The sequence below is a fragment of the Giraffa tippelskirchi genome, chromosome 1 (genome assembly GCF_054371585.1).
Source record: "Giraffa tippelskirchi isolate mGirTip1 chromosome 1, T2T-mGirTip1v1.2.pri, whole genome shotgun sequence".
Classification (NCBI taxonomy): Eukaryota; Metazoa; Chordata; class Mammalia; order Artiodactyla; family Giraffidae; genus Giraffa; species Giraffa tippelskirchi.
Window position 1 is genome coordinate 178,172,452 of NC_137275.1, and position 15,401 is coordinate 178,187,852.

Consider the following 15,401-nt stretch of genomic DNA (forward strand, 5'->3'; position numbering starts at 1 on the left):
TGTGTATGTTTATAGTCCTACCTTCCGACCATACTTTAAGAAAACCAACTACTCATGTGGGATATAAAGTTATAACCTTAGGAGTTATTTTACCTTCATGCTGACTATTGCAACTCGGAGGTTTGTCCCACCAAGGTCAACAGCCAAGGCACTTAGAGTTTCAAGAATATGGTCAATATCTTGAGAGATGTTATCCTTCACAGGAGGAAAACAAAATTTCTTTTGTAGTGGCTCTTGAAGATCAATAGATTTGAGAAACTTCAAAATCCTTGGAACAGCATTTCCATCCCCATATATCTTTGAACTGCAATGTCCAAAAAGTCAACTAAATTAAATGTTTCTCTTGCACATATTAAATTATATGGCAGACATGGTATTATTAGAATCTGAAACTTCAGGTAATTAGTGGGCTAAGTTTGGGCTTTTTCCCTTTAAAATATAAAACAACACCTGCATCTCTTCACCAACACTTAATTAAGTATCTTCATATTGTCAATGGAATATCTAAAACCACTGTTGATTGAAATACAACCATTTCCAGCCTGAGATATCATTAACAAAAATGCCAATAAGATCAAAGGAAAATTATCTCTTTTAAGCTGATATATCATAGTTTGGGATAGTTAAAAAGTATTTTTTTGCTTTTTATCTTTACTATTATGGGGAAAAAGTTATTTTCAGAAAAAAAAGTTCAAGTAAAGGAAAACGTCTTTAATTTGAACCAGAAAGGATAGTCTAAATTAAAATGCTGACATGTACTATTTTTAAAGAAAATCAGTTACATTATTTTCTAATACTTACAGAAATTCAAAATAGGCTAAAGCAATATTTCCTGGTAGAAATGCTACATTAATTAACTAAGACAAATAGATTATTCTCCACTGGAACCCTTGGTAGAGTCATAGCGGGTATTAACAAGCCCTATCTCACCAGCAGACAGGGACCCCTAAGAATAAAAAATAGCTTGAAAATGGTGCCCAAGGCAGCTCCCCTTTTAAATCACTTTAAAAGTATACACTCACCAAGGGTACTGTTTACCAAACTGAAGGTGCAATGCTTGCAATATTTTGTCTTGGGTATCAGCATCCCGGACGTGAAGGACATTCTCCCCTAGGTAAGTCCAGTGACATCATGGTGATTCAGAAGTGGGAGAAACCAGAGAAGACAGAAATAAGCAGTGTGTCGTGCTCATAATTAGTCCTGAAACCCAGAAGGCTTCAAACAAGTCGTCTTCTATTAGAGAAATGAACTTTTCCACTTTATACCTTTGCAAGCACTCTCAGCAATATTTCCATATATCAAATACTTGAGGGCCATAGATTCCTTTATTCCCAAAGAGAATAAATCAAGCTTTGATTTCTTTATTGAAATAAATAAGGTAATTAATCCAGTATCCACTTGTCACTCATAAAGTCACCCAGCACATCCACTCTCCATCTGCCCTGACTTCCATCTACTCAGTCAGTTGCTTGATCAGCTGGTCAGGCCAGGGTATCAGTCAGTTAGCCAGTCAGCTGTTGATGCAGTCACATTTTCTCCATACATTTTCTGACTAATTTGAGGGAGTAAATACAGTGACAATGACATGTTTTTCAATTGACTTGGCTATGAAGAAGAGAAGAGCAGAAGGGTGGTGGCTGGGGAGAGGTGTGGGGTCAGGGAAGGGGTTATTTTGTAGTTTTAAGATACCAGAGGCCTAGGCATGTTTAAATGCTAAGAAAGCTAAAGACACATGGAAGAGAAAGGATGACTGATAGTCCTTAAGAAGGCAGGAGGGTGGGGATTTAGAACACAGAAGGCTGAGCAATGGACAGGCAGGGGTGACCCCATACCCCACACCCTCCAATGTAAAGAAGGTAAGAAGGAAAGGATAGAGGGCATGTGTTTGTGTAAGTGTGATGGCAGAAAGGACACACTGCTTTTGCTAGATGACCCTGGTGCCAAATCCAGTGTTCAATTCTCTGTTCGTGTCTTGTTTGAACTCTCAGCATCATTCAACATCATCTCCTTGAAACCCCTTCTTTTCTGGGCTTTAATGATATCACACTCCTGATTTTCTGGCAGTTCCTTTTCAGTCTTTCCTCCTGGCTCTTCCCTCCTCATCAGAAAGACTCCAGAGGTTGGTCCTGGGCTCCATTCTCTTCCCTATTTACATGTTCCCCACTGGGTAATCTCATTTCATCCCTTGGTTTTAAATGTCAGTACCATTCCTGGCAGAGTGTGCCATTATCCTCAATGTCTTTTGTACCAGTAGCAGAATTTTTAGTTTGGCATCTGATCACCAGCTAAAGATTATATGTATTTTTCAGCTTCCCTTGGATGTAGCCACATGACAACATTCTATAGGATGTAGGAAGAAATACTTGCAACTTCCAAGTTGTGCTTTTAGAGGGAAGGGTATCCTCCCCTCTCCTCCTTTCCCAATGGCTAAAATGTGCCAATGTGCCAAGTGACAGCAAGAGCTGGAGCAACCATCAAGAAGATAGACGGAGAAAAAAAAAAGAAGATAGATGGAAGCTAAGTCTCTGATGACTTACCAGTGAGAAACAAAGAAAATCTATTTGAGGCACTATTTTCTTGTGTCTGTTACAGCAGCTGAACCAGTATCCTAACTAACACCACCCATTTGCCAATCACTCTCAAATTTGTATCTTCAACTTCAGCTCTTCCTGGAAATATAGCTGCTAGCCCGCCATCTCCACTCCGATATCTAAAAGGCATTTCAGACTTAACATGGCCATCAGAGAACTCTTGGGCTTGCCTGGTGGTTTAGCTGGTAAAGAATCTGCCTGTAATGCAGGAGACCCTGGTTCAATTCCTGGGTCGGGGAGTTCCCCTGGAGAAGGAATAGGCTACCCACTCCAGTATTCTTGGGCTTCCCTGGTGGCTCAGACGGTAAAGAATCCACCTGCAGTGCAAGAGACCTGTGTTGGGAAGATCCCCTAGAGGAGGGCATGGCAACCCACTCCAGTATTCTTGGAGAATCCCCATGGACAGAGGAGCCTGGAGGGCTACAGGCCATGTGGTCGCAAAGAGTCAGACACAACTAAGCGCAGCGCATAGAACTCTTAATTCTACCCGCTCCCAAACTGTTCCTTCTTCAGGGTCCTCCGTATCAGGAAAGAGAACCCCCACTGCTCAAACCAAAAGTGTAAGGGTACTGTTGAGTCCCTTCATTTTAATGGGCCCAGGAAGATGAACGGCTAGCATTCATATATTTAAACATTCAAACACACTCCCAAACACAACTACCAAAGACCATAATTAACTAAGGACTTTTAGCTCTGCTATTACAAAGACAATAAAAATACAAGTAGAGCCCTAAAAACTTTGGTAACATGTGTGCTATCTACAGGTTTCAGGCTACAGTTGGTCATTAACCTCATTTACTCATTTATTCATAAACACGTATGACAGCACTGATACATGGATACCTGTAATAATGCAAACAAATGTAGTAAGCCTAGTCAGTTGAAAGATAAAGGTAAATACCTGTTTCTCTTCCAATCTGACGTGTTCCTAAGTTGATCACAGGTGTTCCAAAAGCTCCAACTTCTCGTACCCCACAGCTGCTGTTCCCAATCATACAACCAGCATGGGCAACCAGCTGTATAAACTGGTCAAATGGGACATGTTTAACTGCACGAAAATTGGGATGATGCTCAATGCCCTTCTTCCGCATCACTCGAACCATCTCTTTGCTCCCTATGGAAAGAACCAACTGTTAAATGGTTTACAAGATCAATGAAAAATTTTCACAAGAAATAACAATAATGGCTATTCTACTATGGTCAGTGGGATCACTACTTTCCTAGAGACATTCAGCTTTTAAGGTTTTATAACTCTTGGCCACTTCATTTTCTCATGGATGGAAACTGGAGGGAAGAGACTAAACATGAAAATGTAGAGTGGAGATTTAGAAGTATTTCTTTCCTATTAAGTTTCTACTAGACTTGACAATAATATCACAAACTCTTCAACCTACTGAAAAATTGGTGACCCTTTGAAAATCAGAATACATTTCAGAATAGAATGGCCTTCAGTGATAAGATGAGCAGGACAGGAATGTCAGTCAGAAGACATGATAGAAACAAAAAACTGGAAAGGTAGGTGGCATACTTTCATTTTCAAGTTCAATTACCTGCATCAATATTTGGAAACAGAACTAAGGTCCGCTTGTTAAATGAGATAAGTGCATCCAATGTTAATTCAAACATTTTTATGGAATGCTTAATGTCAGTGGTCACGGGGTGCTGGAGTGCGACAATGTAATCTTTAGGTTTTACGTCATCACCTGTTTAAAGAAAATCAAATCACATGGCTTCATTAATTAAGAATCTTACAGGAGGAAGGAGCAAATTCTGAAAAGCAAGACCCCCAAGTCTATGCTTTTAAAAACTCTAAGGAAAAAACAGTTTGTCACAATCTAAGCAGGGTATCCAAATTAGGATCTAACAATAAGAACTTTTAGCAACAAGTCCAAGGATTCTTCAGCAAACTTAACATTTTACAAAAGTGCTTGCTACCACAAACAAAATATAAAACTTTAAATACTAGACTTCATTGTTTTAAAATCCAAAATACTTCAAAGTGTAAGAAAAATGCGACTCTTCCCAGTTTCTAACTGGTGTTTCTAATGAATTATCATCAATGAGTAATAATGTGTTGCAAATCAGAGGGTTCAGAGACTGAGCATTAAATAAATTTCATATAATGCACAGGAGCTTCCCCACTCTCACTTACCAGATTTAACAGAATGCCAGTGTTTCTAACTCTGTTCAAAAGACTAGAAAGGCTTCACTCATCCCCAGGGATCTCAAGGACAGTTCCTCAGCAAAAATGTAAAGTGTAAAAATTTGGATGAAGAGTGCTATGTCAAATAACACAAACCATTTTGCAACAGCACCTATATGATCCCATAGAACTGGAAATTAGTTCTACTTGCTAATTTTTAAAAATTACTTATTTTTGGGCATGCTGGGCAGCAACTGCTATTGCTTCATGCAGGCTTTCTCTTGTTGCAGTGATCGGGGGCTACTCTTCATTGTGGTGCTCAGGACTCTCCTGTTGCGAAGCACAGGCTCTAGGGCACTCGGGTTTCAATAATTGCAGCTCCTGGGCTCTAGAGCACAGGCTCAGTAGCTGTGGTGCAGAGGCTTAGCTGCTCTGTGGCATGTGGGATCTTCCCAGACCTGGGATCAAACTTGTTTCTCCTGCATTGGCAGGCCGATTCTTTACCATTAAGCCACCAGGGAAGCTCCTACTCACTACGTTTTAATGAACGAATATATTTCTTTGTGATATTAATTTTAATGAACAACTTTATCATGAACTATATTTATCACTAATCCAAATTCAACCAGAATAACATGTCTTTTTTAACTTTGCTAATATTTTTTATTAGGGCTGTTATTTATTAATATTCTGGTTACAAAGCTGCATGTTTGAGTGGCTTACCCAATGCTATTTTTCCTATAAGGAGAAGGATAACATCAGAAATTGTAGGTCAAGAAGCAGGTAAAAGCTTTGCAGAAAATGTCTTCTTTTCCCCCACTGGCTTAAAAAAAAAAAATCCAGTTTTTGCCATTTTGTCATTATTCTTTTCACAGAGAAACTGCTTAAATGATTCCAAATAGAACCTGAAGCCCTGCAAGTACAAATTTGTTGTATTCTGCTTTATAAGGATTATTTTCTATTCATTACAAGTTTTTCAGAAGACATACAGAGCTAACAGTATAACCAGAACACAGTGCAAGAATGCTTACTTAGAAGCATGCAGAAAGGGGAGACTGAGAGACGCAAGTCTGTTACATCAGCATTATCTCTACAGGTTCCCTGACAGCTACGAATCTGTCCAAGGGTAAGAAATACACAGAATGGGCTAAACTATAGAGTAAAAAAAAAATCCAATTTCTTTCCTGTTCTAATGTGATCTGGATTTAAAATCTTAAATTATACAACCATTAGATCAATTTACTATTCATTAACTTAATTATTCAACTGATCTACCTTTTCACAGAGAGTCCTAAATACCTACACAGACAATTAGTTCTGATTTATCAATGCAAAGAAATAGAGGAAAACAACAGAATGGGAAAGACTAGAGATCTCTTCAAGAAAATTAGAGATACCAGGGGAACATTTCATGCAAAGATGGGCTCGATAAAGGACAGTAATGGTATGGACCTAACAGAAGCAGAAGATATTAAGAAGAGGTGGCAAGAATACACAGAAGAACTGTACAAAAAAGATCTTCATGACCCAGATAATCAAGATGGTGTGATCACTCACCTAGAGCCAGACATCCTGGAATGTGAAGTCAAGCAGGCCTTAGAAAGCATCACTACGAACAAAGCTAGTGAAGGTGATGGAATTCCAGTTGAGCTATTTCAAATCCTAAAAGATGATGCTGTGAAAGTGCTGCACTCAATATGCCAGCAAATCTGGAAAACTCAGCAGTGGCCCCAGGACTGGAAAAGGTCAGTTTTCATTCCAATCCCAAAGAAAGGCAATGCCAAAGAATGCTCAAACTACTGTACAATTGCACTCATCTCACACGCTAGTAAAGTAATGCTCAAAATTCTCCAAGCCAGGCTTCAACAATACGTGAACTGTGAACTTCCAGATGTTCAAGCTGGTTTTAGAAAAGGCAGAGGAACCAGAGATCAAATTGCCAACATCCACTGGATCATCGAAAAAGCAAGTGAGTTCCAGAAAAACATCTATTTCTGCTTTATTGACTATGGCAAAGCCTGTGACTGTGTGGATCACACCAAACTGTGGAAAATTCTGAAAGAGAGGGGAATACCAGACCATCTGACCTGCCTCTTGAGAAACCTGTATGCAGGTCAGGAAGCAACAGTTAGAACTGGACATGGAACAACAGACTGGTTCCAAATAGGAAAAGGAGTATGTCAAGGCTGTATATTGTCACCCTGCTTATTTAACTTATGTGCAGAGTACATCATGAGAAACACTGGGCTGGAAGAAACACAAGCTGGAATCAAGATTGCTGGGAGAAATATCAATAACCTCAGATATGCAGATGACCCCACCCTTATGGCAGAAAGTGAAGAAGAACTAAAGAGCCTCTTGATGAAGGTGAAGGAGGAGAGTGAAAAAGTTGGCTTAAAGCTCAACATTCAGAAAACTAAGATCATGGCATCTGGTCCCATCACTTCATGGCAAATAGATAGGGAAACAGTAGAAGCAGTGTCAGACTTTATTTTTGGGGGCTCCTAAATCACTGCTGATGGTGATTGCAGCCATGAAATTAAAAGACACTTACTCCTTGGAAGGAAGGTTTTGACCAACCTAGATAGCATATTGAAAAGCAGAGACATCACTTTGTCAACAAAGGTCCATCTAGTCAAGGCTATGGTTTTTCCAGTGGTCATGTATGGATGTGAGAGTTGGACGGTGAAGAAAGCTGAGCACTGCAGAATTGATGCTTTTGAACTGTGGTGTTGGAGAAGATTCTTGAGAGTCCCTTGGACTGCAAGGAGATCCAACCAGTCCATCCTAAAGGAGATCAGTCCTGGGTGTTCATTGGAAGGACTGATGTTGAAGCTGAAACTCCAATACTTTGGCCACCTCATGTGGAGAGTTGACTCATTGGAGAAAACCCTAATGCTGGGAAGGATTGGGGACAGGAGAAGAAGGGGACGACAGAGGATGAGATGGTTGGATGGCATCACCAACTTGATGGACATGGGTTTAGGTGAACTCCAGGAGTTGGTGATGGACAGGGAAGCGTGGCATGCTGCGATTCACGGGGTTGCAAAGAGTAGGACACGACTGAGTGACTGAACTGAACTATCCTCAAGATAGTACTCTCATTATAAATTAACCAGCTGACATTGTTTTAAACCTTTTTTCTTTGCCTCTGATTAGCAAAAAGTAACTTCCAGGAATCTAGATCATCGATCTGAAGATAAATGAACAACCTTCCCTAAGGCTTATTTACAGGGCTAACAAACTCTAATCATACAACTATGACTTCTGCTTTTTCGAAATAATCATAATCCCTTATAAGTACTTATGGCTTACTGCTTTCAACATTATCTCATCTGAGTATTTCAACAAGCCCATAAGAAAGGCATTAAAGTTAATTTTTTTCATTATGCTAAAAAAACTAAGGAAAAAAGATACCCATAATTCTACTAACCAGAAGTAAATATTATAAATGATTTGGTGTACATACTTACCAACTTTTCTATTATGCTATTGTTTTTTATAAACATAGCATCACATTATATAATTTGTAGCTTCCTTTTTTCCCTTTTTCATATGTCAGGATCTGTCCCTGTAACTAAATATTCACCTGTAACGTTGTGTTTAATGGATGAAAAGCATTCTGTTATATAAAAATAGCATAGATTTTAAAAATTCAGTCCATTAAAAGCCTATCTTTTAGAAAAAACGAGTCTCAGAGAGGTGAAGTCATACCACAGGGCAAGATTTATGAACTAAAATTTTAGCTTTCCGACTGCTAATGGTACCTTCTATATACAACAGTTACCAAAAGGACTGAAACATAACCAAACTTTGGGACAAAAGCAACCATTAGACTGAATAAAGTCTGACACATACCTAACCACATCCGAATGATGCTCATGTAGTCTTTGTTTTTGGCGGAGAGCAGCTTGTCGTAGGAAGGGCAGCCTGCCAGCAGGATGCGGTCATGGTCCTCACACATGGATATCAGGTGTTGCTCTGCACTTCGGGTGCAGCACACATGATAATGAGCCAGTTTCGTTATGGCGTGTCTGATAGAGTCGTCAATGGTCCCACTGACTTCCCCTCCTTCAATGTGAAGGATTCTGATGTTCATCAAGGCAGCAGATGTAGCCAGAGCCAGGGCATCAAACCTGTCTCCGTGAACAATCATGATATCAGGCTTCAGGCGATTAAGGACATCTGGTAGCTTCACAAGGGCCAGGCCTACTGACTCCACCATGGCTGCCTCATCTTCCCCTCTGACAATCGTGTGTAGCCTGGTGTTAATGTCAAAGTCATCTTGTTCAATCATGCGATACGTGTTTCTAAAGCAGGGAGAAATAAAAATGTGAGAGTGTGTTCTTAAATATAGGGCTATAAAAACATCAACATTAACTCTGAAAGGAGACATATTTCACAAAATTTCCTTGTCAAAATAAACTGAAGTATAACTTACACACAAAAATTAAAAGCATAGGCCATAAATATACAGATCACTTGATTACTCTTTCTACACAAACACCCTGTAGTCACCACCTAGATCAACACCTCCCACACCTTGCAGGTCTCACCTGTGCCCTGCTTCAGTGAGCACCTGGAAGAACTTTGGAGGGAGAATGTTTTTATTAGGAAAAAATGAGACTAAATTTTACAGTGATCACAACTTTTTCTTTCCTTTTAAAAATATTATATGCCAACAAAGGTCCATCTAGTCAAAGCTATGGTTTTTTCAGTAGTCATGTATGGATGTGAGAGTTGGACTATAAAGAAAGCTGAGCACCCAGGAATTGATGCTTTTGAACTGTGGTGTTGGAGAAGACTCTTGAGAGTCCCTTGGACTGCAAGGAGATCCAATCAGTCAATCCTAAAGGAATCAGTCCCGAATATTCATTGGAAGGACTGATGCTAAAGCTGAAGCTCCAATACTTTGGCCACCTGAAGAACTGACTCATTTGAAAAGACCCTGATGCTAGGAAAGATTGGGGGCAGGAGGAGAAGGGGACAACAGAGAATGAGATGGTTGGATGGCATCACCGACTCAAAGGATATGAGTAAACTCATGTTACTCATTTGAGTAAACTCCAGGAGTTGGCGATGGACAGGGAGGCCTGGCGTGCTGCAGTCCATGGTGTCGCAAAAAGTCGGACATGATTGAGCGACTGAACTGAACTGAAAAATATATATAAATTTTTAAAAGAAATCATGCTATTTAATAGAAAAAATGTTACTTATAAATGCTCCTAAAAAAATAGTATGGAACCAGGATACCTGATATGGTACTATGTTATAAATTTCTGAATGATGGAAATTATCTCTTGAATTCTCTTCGTATGGTACCATTCATGCAGCATAATTCTGACTGGGGTGAAAATGCAGGCTTAAATTGGCTGTAAAATGCAGTTTCAAGTCTGTTTCATGCTTCAACAGCAATAGCAATTTTCAATGCTTTCAAGTTTCCTGTTTGTTATGACTAGATTTTAAAAGATCTGAGTTTTTTTTGGAAATATATAGAACATTACTCAAAAATTAGAAAAATACAGAAAATTATCATGCATAAACCTACCATTCAGCACCATCAGTATTACCATGATTTCTTTCTTTTGGCCACACCATGCGCTTGTGGGGTCTTGGTTCCCTGACCAGGAATCAAACCTGCACCCCCTACGTGGGAACATGGAGTCTTAACCACTGCACCACCAGGGAAGGCCCTCTTTCTAGCCACTTTATACATAATTTTTTTCCCATAATATTTTAACATGGTTGAGAACACATCATAGTACAATTTTGTAATCTGTTTAATCCATTTAACACTATGATATTTTCTCAGATTATGAAGGATTTTTTACGTACATTATATAGATGGCTTAGCAGTCATTTTATAGATTTCTTTGGATTTTCCTACAAAAGCTATGACAATGTAAATAAAGAAAAATCTGTGAGAATTCCCATAGGAATTTAATGGGATCTTAAATGTTTGATAGGATTCAAAAGTGAAGGTATCTCTGTAGGAAGTTGTTTTTATAGGGTTTGATAATGAACCAAATTTCTTTAATATAGAGCTATTGAGATTTTCTATCTTTACTGTAGAAAAAAATATTGTAAGCTGTATTTTTCAAAAGCTTGTCCATTTCATCTAAATTGATTGCCAATTTGCTGGCCTAATATCCTCCTTTTATTCTTTTAATGGCTGAGACAGTAGTGATATCCTCTTTGTTATCCTATGTTGGTAATTTCTGTGTTACCTCTTCCTTGTTCTGCAGAAGCTTGTTGATTTTATTATTTTAAACAAATAACTTTTAGCTCAATTAACTTTCTTTATTGTTTAGTCTACTTTTACATTTCATTGATTTCAACTCTATTGGCTCTTGGTCCTCCCTTCTACTTACTTTGGGCTTCATTTTCTTTCTTGTTTATTAAAGTGGAAATGGATCCTTGACTCTAACCTCTTTTTTCACATAAGTATTAATATTTAAAATGATAAATTTCCCCATAAGCCCTGATTAATCTATACCCACAAATTTTGATACACTGTAATATTTATTTAGGTCAAAATATTTTCTAATTTCCCTTAGGATTTCTTGTTTGGCCCCTGAGCTTAAAACTCCACGATAAACAACCCAATTTAAAAATGGGTTAAACCAAAGATGATATAAAGATGGCAAATAAGCATATGAAAAGATGCTTCACATCATGTGTCATCAAGGAAACACAAATTAAAAAGAGATACTGCTACACACCTATTAGAATGGACAAAATCCAGAACACTGACAACACTAAATTCTGGCAACAACATGGAGCAACAGGAATTCTCATTTACTGTTGGGGGAATACAAAATGATACAGCCACTTTGGAAGATAGTTTGTCAGTTTCTTGCAAAACTAAACATACTTTTTTGCAAGGAGCAATCATGCTCCTTGATCCACCTAAAGGAGCTGAAAACTTACATCACACAAAAATCTGCAAAAATATGCTTTATTCATAATTGCCAATACCTGGAACCAATCAAAATATCCTTCCGTAAGAGAATGCATCATACATCCACACAATGCAATATTATTCAGCACAGAAAAGAAATGACTATCAAGTTATGAAAATACATAAAGGAAACTCAAAAGCATATTACTAAATGAAAGAAGAGGCTACATAATATAGGATATTCCAACAATATGACATTCTGGAAAAGGCAAAAAATCTATGGAAATGGTGAAAAGATTAGTGACTGCCAGGAAACAGGGGTTGGGAGGAGAGGAAGGGATGAATGGGTAGAGGAGAAGATTTGGGAGGCAGTGGACAGTGAAATGAGCGTCAAAGAATTGATGCTTTTGAACTGTGGTGTTGGAGAAGACTCTTGAGAGTCCCTTGGACTGCAAGGAGATCCAACCAGACCATCCTAAAGGAAATCAGTCCTGAATATTCATTGGAAGGACGGATGCTGAAGCTGAAACTCCAATACTTCGGCCAGATGATGCAAAGAACTGACTCATTTGAAAAGACCCTGATGCTGGGAAAGATTGAAGGCGGGAGGAGAAGGGGATGCCAGAGGATGAGATGGTTGGATGGCCATCACGGAACTCAATGGACATGAGTTTCAGTAAACTCTGGGAGCTGGTGATGGACAAAGGAGGCCTGGCGTGCTGCAGTCTATGGGGTCGCAAAGAGTCAGACATGACTGAGTGACTGAACTGAACAGTGAAATGACTCTGTGATACTATTAACGGTAGATGCATACCAATATACATTTGTCCAAACCCATAGAACTTACACCACCAAGTTGAACCCTAATTAAACTATGACTTTGAGTGATAATGATGTGTCAGTGGAGGTGCATCATTTGAAGAGTATGTACCAATGAGATATGATAGGGGATGCCGATAGTGGGGAATGCTATGCATGTATAGAGGAAGAGAGGTATATGGGTAACTTCTGTACCTTCTGCTCAATTTTGCCACAGGACTTAACACTATTCTAAAATCTATTTTTTTTAAAGGCATTCTTTCTTTTATATATATGCATATATTTTACCATTTGTAGTTACTCCTTCCTGTAGATGTAAGTTCCCTGTTGGTATCATTTCTCTTCAGTTTCAAGAATCTGCCTTAGCATTTTTAGCAGTACATACCTGCTGGTGATAATTTGGTTAGCTTTTCTTTGAAAATATCTTTACTTCAACTTTATTTTTAAAAGGTACTTTCACTGGATAAAAAAATTCTGAGTTAGCAGAGGTTTTTTTTCCCCTTTTCTGAGCACATTAAAGATGTTCCATTGTCTTCTGGCCTCCACTGTCAGTGAGTTAATTATTCTTATCATTAGTTCCCCTGTAAGAAATGTAATTTTTTGTCTTGTTGCTTTCAAGATTTTCTTGTCTTCAGCAAATTCACTATGCTATGTATACATGTAGTTTTCTCTGTATTTCTTTATTAAGGGTTGTTGACCTTTCTGTATATATCAATGTTGGGTTTTTCTAGGGTTTTTTGTTTTGTTTTACCAAATTTGGAAACCTCTGGCAGGAATGTCTTCTAAGATTGCAACACAGCTTTAATTCTGAGACTGTCTCACCTACAGAATGTTCATACCTAACCATCTGAATCAGGAACCATAATCAGAATCCCTTTGAAATAGAGCACAAAACTAGAAATCAATTACAAGAAAAGAAATGAGGGAAAAAAATGATTTCATGGATACTAAATGACATGCTACTAAAAAAAGGGGGGGTGGTAAATGAGAAAATCAAAACAGAATTTAAAAATACCTTGAGACAAATAACAATGAAAACACAACTATACAAAAATCTATGGGATGCAGAAGTAGTTCTTAGAGGGAAGCAATACAGGTCTTCCTCAAGAAAACAAGAAAAATCTCAAATAAACAACCTAACCTACCACCTAAAATGATTAGAAAAAGAACAAACAAAATCTAAAATCAGCAGAATGAAGGAAATAAAATATAAATTTATCAGAGAGGAAATAAAATAGAGATATAAAAAAACAATAGAAAAAAAAATCAGTAAAACCAAGAGCTGATTCTTTGAAAGGGCAAACAAAACTGACAAACCTTTAGCCAGGCTCACCAAAAAGATAGACAGAGAACTCAAATTTTTAAAAAATTAGAAATATAAAAGGACAAATCTCAACTGATACCACAAAATACAAAACCCCCTAAGAGAATACTATGAACAATTATGTGCCAACAAATTTGACAACTCAGAAGAAATGGGCAACTTTCTAGAAACATACAAAACATACAGCCCAGCAAAATTGAATCAAGAAGAAATAGGTAATTCAGGGAATTTCTGGGCAGTCCAGTGGTTAGAACTTGGTGCTTTCACTGCGAGGGTCAGGGTTCAATCCCTGGTTAGGGAACTAAGATCCCATAAGCCCACATGGTGTGGCCAAATTAATAAATGAAATGAAATATGGCACAAATGAACCTATCTACAAAAAACAGACTCACAGACATCCAGAGTAGACTTGTGGTTGCCAGGGCGATCAGGGAAGGGAGAGGGATAGACTGGGAGGTTGGGGTTAGTAAATCCAAACTATTACATTTAGAATGGATAAACAAGATCTTACTGTATATATAGCACAGGGAACGATATCCAGTTTCCTGGGACAAACCATAATGGAAAAGAATACAAAAAAGAATGTATATGTGCATATAACTGAGTCACTTTGCTGTATAGCAGAAATTAGCACATTGTAATCAACTGTGCTTCAAAAAACAAAAAAACCTATAACACTAGTCTGAAAAAAAAATGTGCTGAATAAATGAACCAGTGAATTCCTAAGGAATCTGTTATTCATTTGAATTTTTTTGCCCAATTCTTAAGAGTATAAAAATGATGTTTTTAAAAAATATCCAACTAGTTGAGGTAGAAAGGTAGCTAATTGCTTCTGTTGATTTAACATCTTCTTTTTTTCCTATCGTTTTTATTTATTTATTATTTTTTGGCTGTGTTGGGTCTTGTTGCTGCGTGGGCTTTTCTCTAGCTGCAGCGCTCAGGCTTCTCTCACTGTGGTGGCTTCTCTTGTGGAGTCTGGGCTCTAGGACACTTGGGCTTCAGTAGTTGCAGTGTGAGGGGAGGGTTCAGCAGTTGCAGTTCCCTGGCTCTAAGCACAGGCTCAATAGTTGTGGCACAAAGGCTTAGCTGCTCCACAACATGTGGGATCTTCCCTGACTAGGGATCAAACCCACATCTACTGCAGTGGCGGGTGAATTCTTTACCACTGAGCCACCAGGGAAGCCCTTAATGTCTTCTACAATAATACAATCACATGGTTTAAAACTCAAGATACAAAAGGTTATACAGTGAAAAGGCTACTTCTCACTTTTGTTTTCTAGTCATCCAGTGCTTCTCCCCATAAGCAACCAATTTCTTGTGTGAGAATGCAGTAGAGACAAATATTTCCAGTAAGTACCAGTCAAGTTTCCATTTTAACAGTCTCACCTGACAAACACTACCTTCCCCCTTAATTACTGTGGCAGGCAGGTGAGAAACCTACCACCATCTCTTTGAAAGCCCCTCCCCTACCAGTTTTCTGCCAAACTTTTCTCAAAGAAGTAAAAGAACATACTTAAGATTTTTACCTCAGGTTGTAACTAAAATTTCTATTGTACTATGTCCAATTTCTGTTCAATAGTGTAAGAATACTCAAGTGGATTTTCTTAGATAGCCAAAATTCAT

The 15,401-nt window shown here is 38.4% G+C and overlaps 1 protein-coding gene across 8 annotated transcripts in view; it reads right to left on the minus strand.

Moving 5' to 3' along the window:
• Positions 1-15,401, minus strand: part of GNE (glucosamine (UDP-N-acetyl)-2-epimerase/N-acetylmannosamine kinase) — a 94,584-nt gene that overhangs the window by 70,597 nt on the left and 8,586 nt on the right. For 7 of the 8 annotated variants that reach the window (XR_014059189.1, XM_081508805.1, XM_081508833.1 and 4 more), the window contains 5 exons: positions 8,593-9,044; positions 4,142-4,294; positions 3,493-3,705; positions 1,023-1,110; positions 94-304 (listed from right to left, as the gene is read on the minus strand). Coding sequence is in view for 7 of the 8 variants with exons in the window: in XM_081508805.1 (XP_081364931.1) it covers positions 94-304; positions 1,023-1,110; positions 3,493-3,705; positions 4,142-4,294; positions 8,593-9,044 (1,117 nt within the window). In the remaining variant the exon portion in view is untranslated. The remainder of the gene's footprint in view (positions 1-93; positions 305-1,022; positions 1,111-3,492; positions 3,706-4,141; positions 4,295-8,592; positions 9,045-15,401) is intronic. The other variant, XM_081508813.1, reaches the window with a different exon arrangement.